The 23086-nt window shown below is 38.8% G+C and overlaps 1 protein-coding gene across 4 annotated transcripts in view; it reads left to right on the top strand.

Annotated features, from left to right (window-relative positions):
* SPAG9 (sperm associated antigen 9) overlaps window positions 1-23086 on the top strand; it is a 113592-nt gene that overhangs the window by 67980 nt on the left and 22526 nt on the right. For all 4 annotated transcript variants that reach the window (XM_037129640.2, XM_037129638.2, XM_037129641.2 and 1 more), the window contains 15 exons: window positions 988-1195; window positions 1765-1864; window positions 4070-4191; window positions 11023-11080; window positions 11980-12132; window positions 12535-12586; window positions 14756-14886; window positions 16883-16939; window positions 17954-18127; window positions 19127-19256; window positions 19974-20063; window positions 20297-20464; window positions 20883-21054; window positions 21338-21556; window positions 21841-22036. In XM_037129640.2, coding sequence (XP_036985535.2) covers window positions 988-1195; window positions 1765-1864; window positions 4070-4191; window positions 11023-11080; window positions 11980-12132; window positions 12535-12586; window positions 14756-14886; window positions 16883-16939; window positions 17954-18127; window positions 19127-19256; window positions 19974-20063; window positions 20297-20464; window positions 20883-21054; window positions 21338-21556; window positions 21841-22036 — 2030 coding nt within the window. The remainder of the gene's footprint in view (window positions 1-987; window positions 1196-1764; window positions 1865-4069; window positions 4192-11022; window positions 11081-11979; window positions 12133-12534; window positions 12587-14755; window positions 14887-16882; window positions 16940-17953; window positions 18128-19126; window positions 19257-19973; window positions 20064-20296; window positions 20465-20882; window positions 21055-21337; window positions 21557-21840; window positions 22037-23086) is intronic.

Below are 23086 nucleotides of genomic sequence, written 5' to 3'. Positions count from 1 at the left end.
TTAAGACTCAGATTTGGTTTTGGTAAATGGATCAATATCTGCCATAGTTATATGTTTTTTAAAATGATCATGAGCAACAACAAAATAATCGGTAGCCAACCAACTACTATCCAAGTCCAAGAACAACAGAAATTGTCAAATACTGAGAATAATAGCAAGGACTTAGTAGGATGAATGTATCTTTAGCAAATACTTGAGTTTGGTTTTATCCATGTGTAAAAGCTCAAGCCCACCAGGAAGCTAAGGTATTCAAGACCCTAGTGATACCTCCATGCTGAGTGCAGTGCTCACATTCAGCTACTGTCTGCATTTCTCATTGTTTAAAAACAAAAACAATGCCCCCACCCTCCCACATCCCCCCCAAACCTGGGAGTGGAACTGTGGCTCTGAGACTTGAAGGGAAGGGATAAACAGGTCTCTGTTTGCACAGTAAATATCATTCCTTTTGCATAACCTATGTTCTCATCTGGCAATTGATTTTATATTTGTTCCAGCCATCTTGGTGGTGGAATCTGTGCTACATCAAAATGAATGATAGTAAATTAGTACCGAGAGAAGATAATAGAGATGAAATCATTTTCATGCTTGTAAAACTGAGAGTTTGGGTGATGAAGTCAAGTCCTCCAGGTGCGGTTGCGTTTGTGTTTGCTGTCCGTCATAGCACACAGCAGCAGTGCTGACTACAGTATGTCTTTTTCTAAGACATTTTATCAGTGACTCTTTTAAAAAAATTTGTATTAAATGTATTGACATTTACACTTTCATGATACAAAATCTACGTATGGCACTATGTGCCCGCTACCCTGAAGTTAAACCACCTTCTGCCAGCATATATTGGGCCCCTCGACCCCACCCCCCACACAGTTACCCTTCGTTACTGTGTTTCATAGGATTTTCTCTCAGCAGGTTTATTTTTTAGCCATTTTAAAAATGGTTTAAAATAAATTACTTACTTAAACTTTTTTCTGTAATTACTTTCGTTTGTAGGATGAACTTTCTGATGTTAGCCAAGGAGGATCTAAAGCCACCACCCCAGCATCAACAGCCGCTTCAGATGTGGCAGCGCTTCCTACTGATACTCCCTTGAAGGAAGATACTGAAGGATTTGCGAAGGCTGCAGATACACCGAATACGTCAGAGATAAGCAAGCACATTGAAGTACAAGTAGCCCAGGAAACTAGAAGTGTATCAACAGGTACGGAATCCTGGTGCTTTACTTATTAGCAGAGTGTTCAATAAATCTAGATGATGTGGGTGTGAGAAAATTCATCATTGGGTTGTTGGTGCTTTGGACCTATTAAACAAATAAACAAACAAACAAATCATTGTGCTCCGTTATAAATAAGCTTAAAGAGCTGATGATTGAATAAAGTTTGGAGAGAAAGCTGTTGGGGGTTGGAAGGTTGGAGAGCCCGAAAGGTAGGAGGATTCTGTTGTTCTGCCCCTGCCTCAGATCGTTAGTCTTTGTCTTCAGGCTCTGTGCATCCCACCCCTTAAATAGGAAGGAGCACAGGGAGTTCTGGCCTGGGATACCCTGAACTCTGTCCCGAGAAATACAATAAAAACTTTGATTATTTATTAGCTTCTGATATTGTTAATTGAATATATGACATATTGTCTTACACTATGTTTCCTAGAATCCACTCTTCAAAAAAAAAATTTTATGATCAAATTATGTATTTGCAACCACAGAAACAACAGAATTTTCATATTAGGGATAGTATGTAATATACTCATGATTTGTGTCATCTTGTCCCTTATTAGGCTCTGTGGAAAATGAAGAGAAGTCAGAAGTTCAGGCGATCATTGAATCCACTCCTGAGCTGGACATGGACAAAGATCTCAGTGGATATAAAGGCTCAAGGTGCTGTAAATGTCAGATTAAGACATTTTATTCCTCTTTTCCCTCTTGCAGAAGTATACTGTTGTTCTCTGGTCTCTCACCGGACACAATGCACTTCAATAAATGTCTTGCTGAAGAATTTTGGTATTTACGTTTTTGAAACTGGACTTGCACGTGGTTTAGATGTTTTATGAGATGCTGCCTTTGCGGACTCAGGTATTAGGAGAATGCCGAAGAACAGGGGGAAAGGGCAGCCAGAGGGCACCCCATACATTCCGGAACTTCAGGACATGTAGGAGCAGGAGTGGGGAATTAACAATTTGCGCGAACTTTGTTCCCTCTCAAGATCAGGAAGAAGAGAGTGTACTCCCTTCAGAAGTGTAATGGTCTCATTACTGGGAGAAATTTATCTCAGATTACATGGGGAGGATGTTTTGTGGTGGGAAGAAAATGGTTATTTATCATCTTAATTGAGGTCATGGAAATAGACTGATGTTTAAGGATGTCAGACAGGGGCTACTGCCTTTTAATTTCTTCTATAAATTTTATTCTTTAATTAATTAATAATGACCATTAAAAATGCATGTTCTTTGTTGATCACTGCTGGTATTATGCCGTATGCAGTCATGGTTGAAAGCCTGAGCCTAGGGTAAGGCTGTGTGGGTTCAAATCCGCACTGGATTTGAATCTGATTTGTAAAGCCGTTTATAAAGTCATTCATCAAAGGACTTTGTAATAATACCTCAGATGGTTGTGAGACGTGAATGAATCAGTATATGTTCAATCACCAGCAAAGTGCCCGGTTCAGTACGTTAGCTAATATTATCAACATCATTATTGTACACAATTCATTGTTTGATGCTCTGTGCCTGTTTTGTTCACACTTAATGACTTACTCTTCATTTCATTTCTTGCCGGTAACATTTAAACTTGGCTTCCATTATTCAGGGAGCTGTGCTGCAAGGAGGGAGGCCTGAGCCTTCCTGAGGATTGGACCCAGTTCTCATACTCCTGCTTCTGTCGCTTTCATCCCGTCCTGTTTTGTATTCCCCCGTGCACGCTCCTCTCTGCAGATCGCTGGTTCCCTCATTCCTGGGCTTTGCAGGGATTTTGGCAGTTTACTGACATCCTCCCTAAACCCTACTGGCTTGGGTGTCAGTTTTCTCTTGTCTGTTAAACCAGTTTTTACTCTTTGCCCATCTGTTTGCCATCTTACAGAGTTTTGTTCAGATTTCGTCTGCTCTAATTTCTTTTTCTATTCTGTATGTCCTGTGGGTCCTTTTTAATTTCTTTACTGTGACTTCAGTTCAATTTTGAATTATTAGGTGATCAGTGACTATTTGGTTCACCATGTTTAATTGGAAATCTTGCATAGATTCTTTTCGATTACTGTAACATTAATGTACAAACGTACATGCACCTTCCCATTTCTCTCCTATAAACTCCTACAAAAAAGGATTATATTATACATACTGTTTTCCTATTAAAAATAGCTTTATATAGTGGATTTCTGTAGTTTATAAAGCTCTATTCTAATGGTTTTAATTTTATATATATCCATAACTTCATCTGTGCCCTACCTAGTAACTCGGGTTGCTATAGTAGGTGTTGCAACTATAAAAATGCTGTGACCACTCCTCTTGTGACAGGGTTTTTATAGGATATTTTCTTAACATTGAATTCTTGGCCCGGTGGGTGTGGGTATTCACGTTTTAAAAGAAAACCAAAACAGCCACGCCAGTTTATAACCAGGCAACATTGAACATAGTAGGTAAGGTCATGGATTCTGAAGCCAGACTGCCTGTGTTTGAATCCTGCCTCTTTCCTTCATTTGCTGGATGATTTCAGCAAATTTGTTAACCTCTTAGTTTCCTCTTCTGTAAAGCTGGTGTAATAGCAGCACCTGTTTTGTAGAATAGGCGTGAGACTTCACCAAAGTAGTATATGTAAAGTACTCAGAGATTGCCTGGATCGGAACAGAGCAGTGCTGTTAGCTGCCATCCTGTCTGCTGGGATCTCACTGCAAAGGCATTGCTTCTTCACTGGTTAGTTATCTCTGTGGACTTTAATGGGGGCTTCTTAGGAAATCTTTTAAAATCATGTTTTGTATTACTTGGAAGTTATAGGTAAAAAATTTTGTATGTAACTTAGCCTATTGTATTCATTAGCACTTAAAAAGTCTTTGTAGTATTTGTTGATTTGGTTTTGTTTTTTTTTGTTGCACAGCACTCCCACCAAAGGCATAGAGAACAAAGCTTTTGATCGCAACACAGAATCTCTGTTTGAAGAACTGTCTTCAGCTGGCACGGGCCTAATTGGAGATGTGGATGAAGGAGCAGACTTACTAGGTATGATAGCTTAGCTGAAAAAATATCATGCTGTTTTAAACATAGATTTTTTTAATGATTTAATTGAAAATTCCTTTACAGTGTCCACAGCTGCTTAGTGGTGCAGTTATTGTACCTTTAGGTAATTAATAGGAATGTATTCTTTGAGAACATGAAGGTTTTAAATGAAAGCATCTTTGCATATGGATATGCCTAAAATCGAGTTGCGCTTAAATTTGTATTTCAGATTCATAGAACACAATTTATAGAATGCTTGATGTTTTTTGAGACAGTATTACACAGAAGGAACACAGTGATATGTGTGTGTGTATAGATGTATAGATTTATGGCTAGTTAGTTCCTTGCTCAAATAGGTTTCATTAAATTTTGTTGACCTTGCCCTGGCCAGTGTGGCTGGGTTGTTTGGAATGTTGTCCCATAAACCGAAGGGCTGCGGGTTTGATTCCCAGTCAGGACACATGCCTAGGTTGGGGGTTCGGCTCCTGGTAGGGGCTCTTGCAGGAGGCAACCGATGCCTGTCTGTCTCTCTCCATCTCTCCCCCCACCCCACCGCATCCCTGCATCTCTCCCCCTTTCCCCTCTCCCCTCCCTTCTCTTTCTCTCTGAAATAAAAAAAAAAAATTATGTTGACCTTAATTATATGTGAAATTAAATACTTGGTTTTTCTCAGATTTCACTGAGTATTCTGTTTTAGCTTTATGGGAAATGTAATAATTTCAGAATGTGTGTTGTTGAAGAACATCTGCTTTGAAAAGAATAGTGCAGCAGCTGTTCTGTGTATCTGGTGACCTCTGCCAGATAACCTGTCTGGGCCTTGGTTTCCGTGTGTATAAAAGGAAGAGGATGGACTCTGTTTCTGGAGTTGGGCAAACTGTAGCTCATGGGCCAAATCCAGCTTACCTCCCGTGTGTGTGAATAAAGTTTTATTGGAACAATGTCACACTCATTTGTTTATTGTCTACAGTTGCTTTTGCACTACAACAGAAGACTTAAGTAATCTGCAGCAGAGATCATATGGCTTCAAAGGCCTAAAATATTCACCATCTGACCCTGTAGAGAAAAAGTTTGCTAACTCCTATTCTAGGTCATCTCTGTAAAGGCCCTTTCAACAGCAGGCCATGACTCTGACGCATGTCAAATAGCTTTTGTGTGCCTTTTCTTATAACTTAAGACCTTACAGAAATTGAAAACCTTGTGGTATTTTTAAAAGTCTGTGCTTCCATGTTAGTTACTAATTACCGGTTACGTACTTGACAGTTTGAAGTATTCTTCTGAAGGAGACATAAGTTCTGTATAAACAGAGCTTCTAGTCTATCTAGTAAGAGATCAGAAGTATATAAGTAAACGTATTTTGTGTTAGACATGGGCTGCCATTGTTGAAGTCTAAGAGAGGTCAAATGTTGGAACTGAGTGAGTTTGCTTTTCTCAAGGAGAGCCAAAGGGTTCATTCATAAAGAATACTCCATTTTTACAAACAAGCAAAATGTAACCAAGGCCACTGAAATTGAGAACAGGCTGACAGTGACCAGAGGGGAGACGGGAGGGAATTTAGGGGAAAAGGGTGAAGGGTTTGCAGGAACAATTATGCAGAGCACATGGACAGTAACAGGGGTGGGTGGAAACGGGAGGGAGGTGGGGAGGGCTTGGGTGTTGGGCTGGGGTCGGGGGGAAAGGCAGAAAGCTATACTTGAACAACAATTTTAAAAATACTGAATTTTTACATTTAAATTTATGCTTTAACTTTATTTAATATTAAATTATGCACGAAAAGTTCCTTTAAGATTTGATTGGTTTAAGAAACTGACTCTCTGGCAAAATTGAGGGACAGAAGTAAAAAATGCAAGAAAGGAGAAGTTTTAAATGTTTAGATTTAGATTCAAATTTATATATAGTAAAATTCACTCTTTGGTGAGTATTTTGAGTTTTAACAATGCATAAAGTTGTATAACTACCACCAGAATCATATACATCACCCCAAAAATGTCCTTCATGCTGCCCCATTGAATTTAACTGGAATGAAGTACTTTTTAAAGTAGTTTCTACACTCTGCTGCCTCACTGTCCAATATTGAGTAATCTAATGTTTGAACATGTTAGCCCAAACTTCTTTTTTTATAAAGAGTTAAGAAGTCACATAGTACTTAGAAGTAATTGTAGTCTTCTAAATCAAGTTTTTTCCTGAAGGCTTTCATCTTTACGATAAAAATTTAAGCATAGTAAATAGATTAAAAGCAAAATTAAAATACTGTGCTTTTCTTGCCACTTTGAAAAATAAGGAATAGACCGTAAATTGCTATCTTTTTTCTTTTGCAGATATTGCTATGTTTATTTCTAGAATGTTTCAAATCAGAAGATTTAAAAATATTACCATAGGTGTAGCAGCTTATGCCTACATGAACACTTCCGGTCAGTGCTAGTACATGAACTTTCCAAGGCAGTTATTTGTTCACGGCTTCCGGGCAGCTCAGTGGCAGCGTCCAAGGTCTCATACTCACTAAGTGGAATGTAGCTGAACTAACCAAATTGTGTTCCAAGTTGCAGTGATAGGACTTGGGCTGGTGAATAAGTACATGGCCCATTTCTATAACTCATTATTCATTTTTCTAATTACATTATTATAAAACTTTTCTTGTTTAAGGCTATAAAATTTTTATGATCATTATTCATGTACACAGTGCTTATATTACTTTTTTCTGATTTTAATAATTTAAAAGTGGTGACCCCTCACAATTTGACCTTTATCTTGATTGGTGTCTCATCCCCTGACTTTCTTATTTTTGTTTACCCCTTTTTCCATTCACTTTAGTTACTTATTCCCCATGGCCACATTCTGGAACTTAGAAATCATACTTTCATGCATCCTAATGTTGGGGTTTTCTTTCTCTTGATTATATTCTATATTTTCTACTTCTGCATCTTTGTTAACTTCTTCTATTATCATTTAAACATGTTCAGGCCTTTACCATTTAAAAATAAAAACACTGGCCTGGCTGGTGTAGCTTAGTGGGTTGCACATCATCCTGCTGTAACTCACAGCCCCGGCGGGTGTGGCTTAGTGGATTGAGTGCCAGCCTATGAACCGAAAGGTCGCTGGTTCAATTCCCAGTCAGGGCACATGCCTGGGTTGCAGGCCAGGTCCCTGGTTGCAGGCATGTGAACAACCGATTGATGTATCCGGCACACGTTGGTATTTCCCTCCCTCTCTTTCTTCCTCCCTTTCCCCTCTTGTAAATACATAAAATCTCTTTAAAAAGCGGTATTGACAGTTTCTGTTAAAAAAGAAAAGGCTTCTTAGAAGTATGGCTACTTTTAAATGGCAGGGTTCCCCAAGTTCCACTTGCGTCTTGGCCAAGTGCAGTCTGCATGAGCGTTCTACGCCACACTCACCGGGCTTGAAACAGCCTTGTGTGCTGTATCCAGCAGCTCCTCTGTCATTTCACGTGACTTCTCAAATGGCCTTTAAAACTGTCTTTGCTGGGTTTTGTAATACCAGACTCTCCTGCACTCTTTTCTGCCTCTGAGTAGTGTTCCTTTTCATGGGGCTTTGCAGGCTCCTCTCCTCTACCCACCTTTCAGACACGATGTTCCTGTCCCAAGGCTGCTTCTTTAGGAGATTTGCTCTTGTTGTTTCCTGGCTTTCATGTCTAATTGTTCCAAAGTTTTCATCTCCGTCCAAGATCTTTTTCTAGAGCCCCAGACCATCACTTTCAAACAGCCCACAGGCAGCTCTTATGATCTCTAGAGCTTTCTACTTGCTGTGTTTAAAATTCAGTTCATCATCCTCTGTATTGTTCTGTCCCCTAAGGTTCCTCCTGTACCAGCTTGTAGTAATTCAGTGAATGAATGCCCTCACCGTCCACTCAGTTCTTCATTCTAAATCTCTCCTTTCTTTCCTCACAACCAATCATAAAGAACTCTTTGCTCCCTTTCTTTTAAAAAAAAAAAATACACACACACACACCGTGTATTTTTTGGACTATAAGATGCACCCCCTCCCCAATTTGGGAGAAATAATGGTAGTTAATGCTGTTGTTGTGTTCTGTTTACATTTACACTGGTGAAATATTATGTTATTTATGTTACTAAATATTTTACCACAACTTTTTGCTTCAAAAAATGTTTCCCTATTTTCCTTCTCTAAAACAGAGGTGTGTCTTATGGTCCAAAAAATATGGTATATCTACCTCCGTCTTACCTCCATCTTGCATCTTCCCAGAATTCCTCTGGGAATTCTGTCCTGTTCCTCTACTTAAGGCTTAGTTGTCCCTGAAATGTATTTCCATAGCACTGTGTTTTGTTTATTATGCCACTCTTCATACTTCACTGTAATTTTTTATGTGCCTGTCTCCTTGAATAGACTATATGTGACCAAGACAACTGTGTCTTTTCCTCACTATTGAGTCTTCAGTACGTTGGGTAGCAACTAGGTGAATGGATTCCTACATAGTTCTGCCAGTTTTGTTTCACCTCTAAATCTGTGATTTTTCACCTTTTGGAATTAAAACTCTTTTACTGGAGAATTTGTGAGAGATCAGTATACTTTTAGAAAAATGCCCACATAGAACTAGATAAAATTCTGTGTACTTTCTCAAGAGATTAACAGATAATCCGGAAGCTCACCTATGGACTAACTTGAGACTCAAAGTTAAAATCCAAATGAGGTATCTATGATTTTGAAAACTGTCAGGCAGTTTTTTTTACTTGTTTTAATAGTAAAGTTTCCAGATATGTTAGACCTAAGTTTATGCTTGATTGAAGTCTTGAATAGAAATGGGGCCACTTCAAGTTATGTTTTCCTTTTGGTTACAAGTTAGTGTTTATCAAATATTTTAAAGTGAAAACTTTGGACAATTCTTTTGATATATTAAATTTATGAACTAAATTTTTAAGAGAATTTTCATTGGGAGTATATAAACTTTAGAAACTACATTGTAGGATATGATTCCCATGTATTTCATTTTTTTATATTTAAAATATGTATACTTTATTGTGTTTAGTTAATGATTTCTTCACCTTTTGAATTTTATTGTCTCCTCTCTCTCATTTTGAAATAAATGAGTGTCAATCTTGCTTTCTGAAAATGATCTAATTGAGATTCTTTCATTTTGCTCTTGGGCTGCTTACCCAGGGGAATACTCTGGTGTGTATGCTCTTAAACACTTCAGTGTGCTGCTTTCTGAGCTAGGTGCTCTTGGCTGCTGTTCTCATTTAATGCTTTCCCATCTTTTTTTTTCTGCTTAGCTATTTTTTTGTGCCTTGCAAATATTTGCAGCTTTTATGCTTATCTCCCTGTACGCTTGAGAATGTATAGCAAATGTAGTCATTATAGAAACTTTTTAAAACAAATCTAAACTTTATTTCTTCTGATTCTATAGCTTTATTGAAAAGTTAACATCAGTGTTTAAAGCAAACATTTCAGCATATCTTGCTAAATTTTATTTTGGGATTAGAATATGGAAACTTTTTTAGTTCTTCTTTGTCTTTGGTTTTGGAGAATATAGAGATAATTAAGCACTATTTTTAATATTTAAATTTTTATGGTAGAAGTATCTTAATCTTTGAGAATATTTGAGATCATTATAATATGGACAAAATATGAGTCCATATGTGAGAATTGAATTTTTAGCATTCCTATTTGAAATATTTGAAACATTTTAAGTATTACCTTGTTTTTTTAAAATAAGGGGATATATTAGCTCCTTTACATAGTCTTCTTTGAAATAAACAGGAATCTATATTTTTTCCTGTTTAGCTGGTTATGAATATTACTTACTCCATTGTATGTAATTTTCTAACATTAGCTTAGGGTTAAGTGAGCTAAACTTATTATGGTCTTGGTTTTGTTTTTCTTTGCTTTCTTTGTTTTTGAGACTTTTTGATATATATTTTCTAGTGTGTTCTTTTATTTCTTCTGTTTCTGTTGAGGAATAAGTTAAATAGCTTTCTTCTCCCTAAAGATCGTTACACTTGATCTTGCATTGAATGCTCTACCTGCCTACCTTACAGTGCTCATTAAATTGTTAAACACAATTCTGTAAAGTGACAACTGAACATTATCATTTCAGATGTGACACTTTGAAGGAAACTTATTGATCTGGGGTTTTTGATCTCGTTCAATTTTATTATGCAAAAGAATTGGTAAAGCATTTTTTAGGCGTAAGCTATCAGAACATCCTTATGAATGAAGAAAATCATTGTAATATCTGTCTTATGCACATCATTATGCATTAAGTCATAGCATTGTGATTCCAGATGTTTTTCATATCATGCATAAAACTTTACAGATTAACGATCTATTTTCATGCTGTTTCTTACATAAAACATTTCTTGTTCTTTGTTTTTGCTTTACATGGAATGCATGGGCTTTAAGACCATAATTTCTTTGGTAAGGTTTCATCTGCATTGGGGTTTCGTCTTTCTCTGGCCCTGTTTCTGCCAATTCTCTATGAATAAGGCCTGCTTTTTAGGGAAAAGCCTAAAATACCAGCCTGTGATTTGGAAATGATTTCTGATCCATATTAATGCTGTTCCCTTTTTCCCCAAAATGCTGTTACATTTTGGAATATTTGGCAGAAAAATCTTGATCCTTTTGAAATACTCAGAAAATAGAGACTGTTATAAAGCATTGGCTAACAAAATCTATAGCTTTGTTTTTTGATGGAAAACTATAATTTTATAATCCATTCAAGTAGTTATATCAAGTGGAATTATGGACAAAATGAGATTACTAAAGGAGATACAGTATAAAATCAAATTTACAACTATAGCTTATAAACTGATTTAGTTTTTGATACATTTATTTTCAAAGTTTTTATCCCTTTTCTTTTGCTAGGCATGGGTCGTGAAGTTGAGAATCTTATATTAGAAAATACACAACTGTTGGAAACCAAGTAAGTATATATAAAATCTTATTATTGAAGAAAACGTACTGAATTTTCTTCCTGCCCAAGTCACTGGCACTTCTTCAATTCAGCACAGCACCGACACGTCTCACTCCCCCATCTTCTCCTCTTTCTCTGTGTGCGGCTTGTGCACGTCCACACACATACACGGACGAGCAAACAGGTCACAGGACCCAATTTCTCAGATGAATAGTTTTCATTGCTCAGTCGTGTGCAGATATTCGTTCCACTTTATACGTATTAATGTTCTGGATGTGTCCTGTGTGTGTTTTGCTCTTTCCTGAGAATATCTGTCTTCTTACCTCTTTTCCTGTGGTTTCTTTTATTTCTGCATGAACACTTTGCCCTGTACCCAGCCCACTTCTTTGGAGTTCCTCAGCATGGTTGCAGGTTCCTCGGTACAATAGTGTGGTCTTAGGTCCTCAGACACAGTAGAGTCTTGTTTATTGGGTAGGTTCTGTCATCTGGAGAACGTCAGGGCCCACCGTTAACTTGTTGTGCTGGAGCAACTTTGGAACATTTGTGTACATCCAAAACAGAACGTGTCTCTGAGGTCGTGTGCCCACTGTACCCAAAAGAAATTAGATCTTAGATTTTTTTTTCTAGGTCAGACATTTTTCTCATTAATTATTAAAGTTAAATAGAAGGATTAATTTTACTTAATCGATTAGGTAATATCTTCAGAACTTATAACAATAGAACACGTACGGATGCTATCTGACAGTTGATTTGTTTCTTTTTAACTTTACAAGTAACATTAGGTAGAAGGCCTTTGAAGTATTCAGTTATTCAGCTTTATGATCGTATATTTAGTCTACAAGAGAATAACCTGAAAGAGGGAAAGAATATTTATTTGTAATGATGCACCTCAAATATGTGTTTCCTAGAAATGCTTTGAATGTAGTGAAGAATGACTTGATAGCAAAAGTGGATGAACTGACCTGTGAGAAAGATGTGCTGCAAGGGGAGCTGGAGGCTGTGAAGCAGGCCAAACTGAAGTTGGAGGAAAAGAACAGAGAGTTGGAGGAAGAGCTGAGGAAGTAAGTGTCCGCTGTGCTACTCCAAACCTGTCTTTGCCAGTGGGCCCAGCGCTGCCTGGGGTGGGCTGAAGTGCCCATCTGATTGCCTCTGCTGTGAGCACGCCTCTCCATCTACTGAGTGTCAGCATTTTTTATGTTTGTTATGATGCGAGAAAAGTTAGAAGTGTTCAAATATTGCTAATAAGGAAATTAGAAGCATTTGTTATTTTCTTTCACCCAGCCTTCTTAATACTGGTTTTGTTTTGTTTTTTCCTAGTACAGTGCTATGAGTTTCCTGGTACATTCTCCTAAATCAAGGCAGCTAAATAATCATTTAGTGGTGGTTAAATTTTATCTACTCTTTAATTCTTTGAAAAGATGAACTCAACTCATATAACATGTTTTGTTTTTTCTTCCCGCTAGAGCTCGTGCAGAAGCTGAAGATGCAAGGCAGAAAGCAAAAGATGATGATGATGTAGGTTTACAGTCTTGGACTCATTTTCTTGCCGTAGATATTTTGATTTGGGGGCAGAAGTCTTGCTAATTAAGCTTTGGATAAAATATTATAAAGATTTTTTTTTTAAAGTCAGAAGACATATTTGTGGGCAGGAATAGGAAAGCTTATGCTCCCGTGGTACTTGAATGCAGACGTGCTCTCCCGGCATCTCCGCAATGTGCGTGTTTCCCCCCGGGGCTCCGCTCTGAGCACGTTCAAGCACCTGGGCCAACTGGGACATTTTTCGGTTTTTTTTTTTTTTATTTGGCTTCATAGTTTGACTTAGAAACATGAAAGCTAAATAACACAAATCATTTAACAGCATTAAACATAAAAAGATGAACTCTAGCATGTAATACTAGGCCACTAGCACATAATGTTGCCAACATATTTAAATACAAAGGAATAAATACAGTGGTACCTCAGAACTGACCATTAATTCATGCTAAACTTGAGACAAGTGCCAAACAGTGAAGCATTTTCTCTCGTGGGGTGGCATTGTGGATCACAGAACTTCTAGCAAGTGCCATGAGTCCCTGAGCAAGCGCCAAGTGCTGAAACTTTCTTTCCTATCAAAATGCATTGGGTACCGGATTTGATGAGTTCTGAAGCTGATGATTACCAAAGTGTGACTGTATGAGCTAATTGCCAGTATTCTTAGCATTCTAGTGCTTCTTTGGTAGCTAGGTTATCTTTCCTGTAACAGGTGTTTGCTACTTAAGCATCAGTCTTGAGATATATTGGTGTACTGGGCAGAATGACTAATTGGTACCCCTTCTATCTCTTACTTGTTTTTTAATGTAATATTTGATGTATAAAAATAAATATGTAATATAACTAAGTTACGAATAGTAACATTATAATAAATTAGCATTATAAATCCACTGCCCAACCTGAGAAATAGAACATTTTCAAACATTGAAGCTGCCTTGTGCTTCTCCCCTCCAGAGGAATCTGCTGTCCTATTTATCATTTTCTCACCTTAAGTAAAAATAATTTTGTCATACCATATATATGTATTCATACAAAGTATGGTTTAATTTTCATTGTTTTTTGCTTTTTATACCGTATTTAGTCTGGAATACCTGTGTCTTTTACCCACTATTATGTTTTTCATACTCACCTGTATTGTAGCTAGTACAGGTCATTCACATTCCCTGCTTTATAATGTATCCCATTATATGAATATACTACAGTGTACGTCTCTTTTCCTGTCAGTGAATGCTTCAGTTGTTTTCAGCTTTTTGCTTCTGCACACAGCGCTGTCTATGTGAACATCGCAATACAAGTCTCCTGGGTATTCCCAGACCTAGTACTGGGATTTCTGTATTGCAAACTCCTTTAATCATTTGTCGTTTGACTTTTACTGAAAGGACAGGCCAAGTTCTGTGGCAGGACAAAGGATGAGTCTTCTCTGAGCCTCTTTCTCAGTGACCCAAGCCTTTCAGCTTTGATCCAAAATGTGCATACTTTACTTGGCAAAACAAAAGCTTTCAGGGTAATCTGCTCCTCCTTTAGAAATCAGCAGTGGAAAGCAGTTGACCTGAGCATGCCTTTTTAGGGTTTCACCGCACTCTTATCACTTATTCTTCCTAACAAGGAGTCTTTACTACGTCGTCTTCATCTTGTATTTCTGTTGGTGTTTCAGTGACTCTTAGAGTTGGGTCCTTGGTAACTGGCCAACGAGTTTACGCTTCACGCTGGCCTTGGGGCAAATGGATCTATGGCTTGAGATACATGAACCCCCTTTGAAACTGACTGGTAACTAATTTCTGAATGACTAGCAGTTGTTATAGAACATGAATTTAAAATAATATTGTTAGAGCAACGTTTCCAGGTGAGCATATTAAATGTATATAGGAAATAGTGAACTTTTGGTTTTAGTTCAAAATCTGCACTGCTCTTTGTATTTCTCTTTATGTTCAAATATCTGTATTTATAATCAGAAATTAAATTGTCTGCCTTCTTTTGGTCATAATTAATTATTTAAATCTCTATCAATTTTATTTTTATAAGGTCATTTTTAAGTGATCCAGTAGATTAGAACTTAAGGGATGTTTAAAACCTTCAAGATTTTGCCTTAGTCTGAGATAATACCAAAACAGATACGGGCTCCCAGAGTGACCTGCGGTCTTCTTTTCATCGTAGAGCGATATTCCCACGGCGCAGAGGAAGCGGTTTACTAGAGTAGAAATGGCCCGAGTTCTAATGGAGAGAAACCAGTATAAAGAGAGACTGATGGAGCTTCAGGAAGCTGTTCGATGGACAGAGATGATTCGGTTTGTATGAGGAGCGCCTCTGGTGTTTTTCTAATATTGTTTCCTAGTTTTGGGTGTTTCTTCATTCAGATTGAGAGTCCTGCCTTTGGGGATCCAAGCCCCTTGCTCTGTTTCCTCAGAGAGACTTTGTAAAGTGACACTTGGAATTAATTAGTAACAGATTGCAATCAAAGTGGGTGCCTTTGGGGCCAGTAAAGGGCTCTTGGAGAATGCTCCCGCAACCTCTAACCACACTCTTATGACTCAGGAATGATGTTCATTTTTCAGAAGACAACTGGCACTACTTTTGCAATAATATCAGGAAAATACAAGAATTTCATATGCCACAGGAAACAATCATTTTTTACTCAGTGTCTTCCTGTAAAATGCTCTTGCTGGATTTCCCTTCCCTTTCTGACTGACTGCTCATGCAGAATCCCACTTCCCTTGAGATCTTTGTCAGTTAGATCTGAAGTCTCACCTCCAACACTGCCATCTAAGGGTCAGAGTCTAGGTAACAATACGCCTTTTTTTAAAAAAAAGATTTTATTTATTTATCTTTAGAGGGGAAGGGAAGGAGAGAGGGAGAGAAATATCAATGTATGGTTGCCTCTCATGCATCCCCTGTGTGGGGAACTGGCCTGCAACCCAGGCATGTGCCTGGATTGGGAATTGAACCTTGATCCTTTGGTTCGCAGTCCTGCACTCAATCCACTGAGCTACACCAGCTAGGGCACAATATGCCTTTAATTTAGGAACAGCGTATAAAAAATTTGGAAACTAGTTAACCTCTCATTTGTCCATGTTTTTGAGTTTGGACTGTCACTTCAGCTTTACCAGTAAATCTGTACTGGTTTCTCTGTGCTATTGTACACACACACAGATTCTTCCACAGTTTACGAGCATGTCTTCTGACCTCCCTCAGTTCCTTCCTTATGATCACATCAGTTTAGCGGTGTATATCTCCTTTACAAGGGTTATACTAGAGTTCTGTAGAGTATGTACAGTTTGCTAAAAGTATAGTCGTGTATGGCTTCCAAGAAGGAAGGAGGTTAGTATTCTCATCTTTATTTATTGTACAAAAAAAGAATGTCCTAAGAAATGTGTTCTCAACTCCAGCATTTAATGGGTAGTAAATAAATAAAGTGAAAATAAATGGTAGCTTATTTTTAACCTTTTCCATTGAATTAAAAGATGTAATTCAGTCTTTTTTGAAAAAGTGAAAGGAGGGCTCTCATAGTGGTGGCAGAACCCTTATCGTCTTACCAAATCAGTTTGGGATGCCTTATCTTCTGAAATGTTGTTGAATTATACCTGTCAGTCTAGTTTATCCCCTTCTCTGGTCATTTTTTCAGTGATGGAAAAGTTTTAGTCCCATGAAAAATGACCCGAACAGTAAAATTATAAGCTACTTTGTGAGAGCCGAGAATACAGATGATGCAAACCTTTGTGCAAAGGCAGGGATTTACAAGGCTGTATGTTGATAAAAGGGAGAGAGGTAGAGCTCGCTATTCAATAAAAATTTTTTAATATTAACATTCAGCACTGGCTGGTGTGGCTCAATGCAGGCCTGTGAACTGAGAAGTCCCTGGTTCAATTCCCAGTCAGGGCACATACCTGGGTTGCTGGCCAGGTCCCCAGTAGGGGGCATGTGAGAGGCAACCAATTGATGTTATCTCTCGAACATCAATGTTTCTCTTCCTCTCCTCCTCCCTTCACCCCTCTCTAAAAGTAAATAAATATAATGTTTAAAAAGAAAATTAACATTCAGGCATGTGGCCTATCTGCCCAGCACAGGTAACCATCTTCTCTCTCGGATCGTGCTCTTTGCGGGAAAGATGGTGGTTCAGTTGCAGCCTTAGCAGACTGACTGACGCCGTAGCTCAGTAGTATTTTAGTAAATTCAGTTGTTGACGCTCCTCATATCCCATGAACTTCTTTGGTCCTTGCTTCTTAGGAAGCTGGAACGCCTCACTGATAAGACATTTTTGTCTTTTTCTTTCTTTTTTTAATGTAGAGCATCAAGAGAAAATCCAGCCATGCAGGAAAAAAAAAGGTCAAGCATCTGGCAGTTGTAAGTATCTTAAAGCACACGAAGACATTAGATGGCCTTGACTTATAGTCAGAGTTCATTGTCAGGAATGATTTGATACCTCCCCTCTTCCTCATTTCCCCCTCCCTCTCTTTCTTGAGTTTGGGGAATAGAGCTAAACCGAACCTTTTCTTTTTTGATATGTAGCGTGCCGGCTCGGTAAGGCTGTTCTCGAGGACAGAAATAATGCTGTCGTAAGCTGCATCCTTTTGGTTGTGTATTTGATGGAACCCTCTGATAAGTTAAATAAAATAGCAGGGAATTATTCATAGAGTTGATAACTACCTGGACCCCTGTTACTAAGGACTTACTCACTGATTGTGTGATTGTAAAGAACTTTACAAAGCAAAGTTTAGAGATGCAGCGGTTGTGGGGTCTGAGTAGTGTGTGTGTGTGTGTGTCAGTTTTGGACTTGAACTGTGTTCATGCCAGAAGTACGTGTGTTTAGTGTGAACACTTACCACCCCTTTTTGGTGAATCTATTATTGAATAGAAGTATTGGTTTTTTTGAGTGAGTGTGAAGATAATTATTTAAATTTATTTTAATAAGAAAATGTGTAAGGTGTGTGTTAAAATGGTAATGAGTGTTCTTATACTTTACTGTAACTGTTTTTAGAACTGATGCACTAGACTTCTTTTCAAACCATGCAGCCAAAACCTTGCTGTTTAACACTACTACATCTTCATGTGTTTCTTCGTTACGAGACGTTCTGGTACTTCAGAGTTGCTTCCTTTCATTACGGGAGTTGCTCATTAAAGAACAGGGGTCCTATGCTGAGCAGTGGTTTCTCTTTCCTGAGTGTCTGCTTTTGGCTGCATTTGGCTGTGAGTTATTGCTAAGGCTGCACTGTGTGACTACAAAAAGAATTTTTTTTGTTGGTTTCTAATTCAATGGCCTTGTAAAAAGCACTCTGGAATTTGTGGGAAATTATGGATCGTTCTTTATGGTGCATGTAATGCGTGCACAGACATACGCACTCCCTCTTTTCTTTTTAGTTTTAGCCGACTTTTCAGCTCTTCAAGTAACACTACTAAGAAACCTGAACCACCTGTTAATCTAAAGTATAATGCACCCACCTCTCACGTTACTCCTTCTGTCAAGAAGAGAAGCAGCACCTTATCTCAGCTGCCCGGGGATAAGTCCAAAGCCTTCGACTTCCTTAGCGAAGAGTAAGTATTCTCCCGACTAGTGCTTATGCCCTCAGTGAGGTAGCGGTTCAGAATATTCCTGCCCCTTAAAACATCAGCCGTAAGTGTTCATCTGTACATAAACTATTTCTGTAACTTGGCTATCGTAAGTAAATTATTTGTAGTCAGTACTTTTTAGGAAAATTGTATTTCAGTTCTCATGAAGAGAAGGAATTTTTTTAATGTGTCTTTTTTGCTGCTATGACATTGATAAATATTAATAGAAATATTAAAGGCTTATATAAACTGTTATCCTAAAACTTTGAACATTTCCTTTGGTGTCAGAGGACTTGGATTTTTATCCTGACTCTGCTTCTCACCAGGTGCGTGAACTTGGTACCTGAACTTCTCAGAGCCCCAGCTTTTCTGCCAATGTAGCGAGTGTAAGAACCTGCCCCAGAGGTGTTAGGGTTAAACTACAGAGTACCTGAGAAGGGTCTGGCACAGAGGTAGATTGTTAACTGTCAGAAACACAAAAATGTTAATGGCCCAGAGAAAGAGAAATTATTTTCACAGCATTTTACTTCATAGCTCTATAGCTTACCCAGTCAATTTGCATATTTGTCTTCTGAAACAAGTTAATGGGATCCAAGGGTTAACCTGCATTACCTTCCTAGAAAGATTCTGATTTATTGGTCTTATTTAGTGGTCTTTAGCACTTCTAGCACATTTCCTGGCATTAGAAAATTCTAAATATATATATTTAATAATTTTTACCTTTCATATAGCCAGAATCTGAAACCTGATAGAAATGTTGGCTGATTCAATATAATAAGCAGCTTACTAACTTGTTAAAAGTTGGATACTGGATTCACTGCATAACTTAAGACCAGCCTTGGTATAACACTTTAAGGGGGAATCTTAGTCTGAAGCCAAGTAATCTGAAATCATGTAATTTTTATGTTGTTACTTTTGCTGTTTTAGGGGAAGAGCTGTTGTTATAATCACTTGATGTAAAAAGGAAATTTCTTTCCCTTTCAGAACTGAAGCTAGTTTAGCGTCACGCAGAGAACAGAAGAGAGAACAGTACCGCCAGGTAAAGGCGCACGTTCAGAAGGAAGATGGCAGAGTGCAGGCTTTTGGCTGGAGCCTGCCTCAGAAGTACAAACAGGTAATGTGTGAACATGGTCAGGCATCTAGTGGGAAATGCAGGGGACAGGAGAGTGGCTGGGCCTGAAGGAATCGAAAGGCACACCCACACCCACTCATTTCCAGCTAAACGGACTTGGCGTCCGTTTAGAGAAGTGTTGATGGAAGTGGGTTTCAGGCTACTTTCCACAGCTCCGGAGCCCAAAAGAAATTCCTGAGTCTGGAGGGGTCCATAGGAGGTGGCCAAGTGCGTGGAATTTGAAGTATCCAGCTCTGTTTTAATATTTGAAGACTTCATTTTTTGGAAAGTAAAAGCATCTGTTTAAAAGTTTTAAGAGGCTATTGGCATGGAACCTTAAAAACTGTTGACTTAACACTCAGTTTAGGTCTTCAGGAACTTTACCTGTTTATTCCACATTCTCTGTTACCGAAAGACTCAGCAGCACATCCATTAATTCTGTTTCTCCCTCCCTCCCCGACCCTGCGCACGGCGCACACACCCTCCTACTCCTACTCCCACACATGTAAATGTCTTCTGAGATCCCGTAGCACCTTGTTATTTTCTCTAATTGCTTCTTGATTTTCTCATTTTTCAAGTAAGAATGACAGAATTAACTTGAACTTGATTTCAAAGAGAAAACATGCAGTGGCAGTGCTTGCCTGCATCTCAGCGGTTCTGTTCAGTTCACTTTGGATGAGGCTAACCTATGTGGCTTTCTCCCCCCTCTCCAATCATTAGGTAACCAATGGTCAAGGGGAAAATAAAATGAAAAATTTACCTGTGCCTGTCTATCTCAGACCGCTAGATGAAAAAGATACATCAATGAAGGTACATTTATTTTGAAGTTAAAGGAGTTACTTCATAAGATCTGGGTGGACTTTTTTTGTAAAGCAAAAATGTTAAAATCTGCTTTTATGGATCAGGTTATTTTGTAGTTTTAGACTGGATATGTTAAATATTAAATACCTGCATTTATAATCATTAGACTATTAAAGAAAATGTGAAAAATTTTAAACATTTTTTAGAAAGTAACTTAGTACTTTTTTTCTTACCCCTAAAAGCTGTGGTGTGCTGTTGGAGTCAATTTATCTGGTGGAAAGACCAGAGATGGCGGTTCTGTTGTGGGAGCAAGTGTGTTTTACAAGGATGTTGCTGGTCTGGATACAGAAGGCAGTAAACAGCGTAGTGCATCTCAGAGTAGTTTGGACAAGCTGGACCAGGAGCTGAAGGTGTGTGCAAGAACGCTTGCCCTCCTGGTGTCTGAGGCTGTCGATTTAGCTCTTTGGTCCAGAACTGACTTCTGGGTCCAACTTCTAATTGGGATTACTCTGTCCTTGCTTACTCCTCACCCTTTCTGCCTTTTGAAAATTGGTTTTATTGAGGTATATTTTGCATAAATCTTATACTTGAAATGTGTACAGTTAAAAGAGTTTTGATTAATATATGCCACAGTCAAGATACAGAACATTTTTGGTACTGATATGCTTTAAGTGCAAATTTTTAGACTGATAAGTAATGTTGTATTTTCGACCTTCCAAATAATTTGGAAATAAACTTAGTAGTGCCCTTGACTGTAATAGCACAGCTTTATGACTATTGGCACATAGTTCATTGTAAATATTTGTTTTCTTTACTCTGCGTATGCAGGAGCAGCAGAAAGAGTTAAAAAATCAAGAAGAATTATCCAGTCTAGTCTGGATTTGTACGAGCACTCACTCAGCTACAAAAGTTATCATCATTGATGCTGTCCAACCAGGCAACATCCTGGACAGTTTCACTGTCTGCAACTCGCACGTTCTGTGTATCGCAAGTGTACCAGGTGAGGGTAAGCCGTGCCCCTCTCTCCCCACTGTCAGCACCTGCTCCGCAGGACCTCATCAGGGCATTGGAGACACAGTTATGTGCTCCTGCATGCAGAGTATGTTCTCTGTCACGGAGTTTATGTTCTAGTCGAGGAAGACCTTGGGTGTGGTCCCGCAAAGCCAAAGGTTGCCACTTGAAATAAGAGTCTTATTTCAAACCTGTAGTGCTTTTATGCAGAAAATGCTATTATGAGTTTCCTTAGCATTAAAAGAAGGTTTATTTATTTATTTATTTTTAAGGAGCTCGAGAAACAGACTACCCTGCGGGAGAAGAGCTTTCAGAACCTGGACGGGTAGACAAAGCATCTCTCTGTGGAAGCGTGACAAGCGATAGCTCCGCAGAGACAGACAGCCTGTTGGGAGGCATCACAGTGGTTGGTTGTTCCACGGAAGGGGTGACAGCAGCTGCCACTTCCCCCAGTACCAACGGTGCTTCTCCAGTGACAGAAAAACCACCAGGTACAGCTGACCTCCCTACATACCCCCTTTCTAGAGTCGGAGCCTACTCCAGATGCCTCATTGTGGACTTAACTGAGGTCTGAAAGTAACAAGAATGAAAAAACCTAAGGAAGATGCTGCAATGACTGTTAAATGAAGTCATGAATTCTCAGTTTCATGATATAATGCAGAGGAGGGAGGGGTAGGCGTAGTGGAATTTGGTAGTGAGGATTTGTGTGAGGAAATTATTGGGAGAAAAGTTCAAACTCAGAATGGTCAGCATGTGTTATTTATTTAATTTTTAGAAAAGGAAGTGGAAAGTAGTGAGATCGATGAAAATGTTCCTACAGCAGAGGAAGCAACGGAAGCCACAGAAGGCAATGCGGGGTCAGCGGAAGACAGCGCGGACACCTCCCAAGGCGGCGTGTACACGGAGCACGTCTTCACAGATCCTTTGGGAGTTCAGCTCCCAGAAGACCTCTCACCCGTGTGTCAGTCGAGGTATACAAGTGGGCCAGCAACCTAGGGAACCAGATAGGGGCGCGCACAGAGGGAACCAAAATGACCTCACACAGTGAAGATACTCCCACCAACTGGCATCGTTGTGGCAGGTGTTACTACTTATTCCTGCCGTGTCTTCATTTATTCTCCTTTATCATCCCCTCTGGACGTTTTTCCCCCAGTGGCCCTGTTTTCCTTCCAACTTAAGAAAAAGTCTTGTCCATAAAATATATTGGTCAAAATCTCCCCGGCCACTTTCTCCTGTAGTATGGCTCTTGATTTCCGATTGTCATACTCGCCGTCTTCCACTCTGAGCGATCCTTGATATTTTCACTCCCACTCTAGTTGTCAGTGAGATCGGCCATTGTTTCAGTTTCCCACTCGGGCTCGAAGGACCTTTTTGAATTTAGTTTTCTAGCAAACTCTTTCTAGCAGGCTCTTGCTTTAAAAGGCTGTCTAATGTAGGCCTATTTATTGAATTCTTTCATTTTCTTTTTCGCCTACTCTAGGTCTTAATAGAAAGCTGATGGGGTATGTCTAAACTGGATTTTTTCTTTTTAAGATTTTATGTATTTATTTTTAGAGAGGGGAAGGGAGGGAGGAAGAGAGGGAGAGAAACATCTATCAGTTGCCTCCTGCTCCCACCTATCCAGGGACCGAACCCGCAACTCTGGCATGTGCCCTGACCCCAAATGAAAGCGGCAGGCAACCTTTTGCTTTGCGAAACGACACCTGACCACTTGGGCCGCACCAGTCGGGGTGAAACTGGATCCTTTTTTAAATTTATTATTTTTCCTCTTATTGTATAGAACAACAAAGTGTCTTAATATTTAATTGTTAATATAAGAGTAAAGTCATCTTTTTAGAATTAGTACATTTCCTTGTCTGTGTTGAATTTGGTTACCCAGTTATATTTCTTTATTATATGTACCAATCTAAAAGAAAAGGCTTGGGGGTGAATTCAAGCATGCTTCGGCTTATTAATTTATTTTAGTAAATTTTTTATATTTTACCCTCCTTTGTGTATGTGTGTGGTTTTAAAACAGACCA

This window comes from Artibeus jamaicensis, unplaced genomic scaffold, assembly GCF_021234435.1.
Source record: "Artibeus jamaicensis isolate MK-2021 breed Jamaican fruit bat unplaced genomic scaffold, CSHL_Jam_final contig_1998, whole genome shotgun sequence".
NCBI lineage: Eukaryota > Metazoa > Chordata > Mammalia > Chiroptera > Phyllostomidae > Artibeus > Artibeus jamaicensis.
Note: the sequence above shows the minus strand (reverse complement) of the source record. Positions and strands in the feature narration are given on the sequence as shown.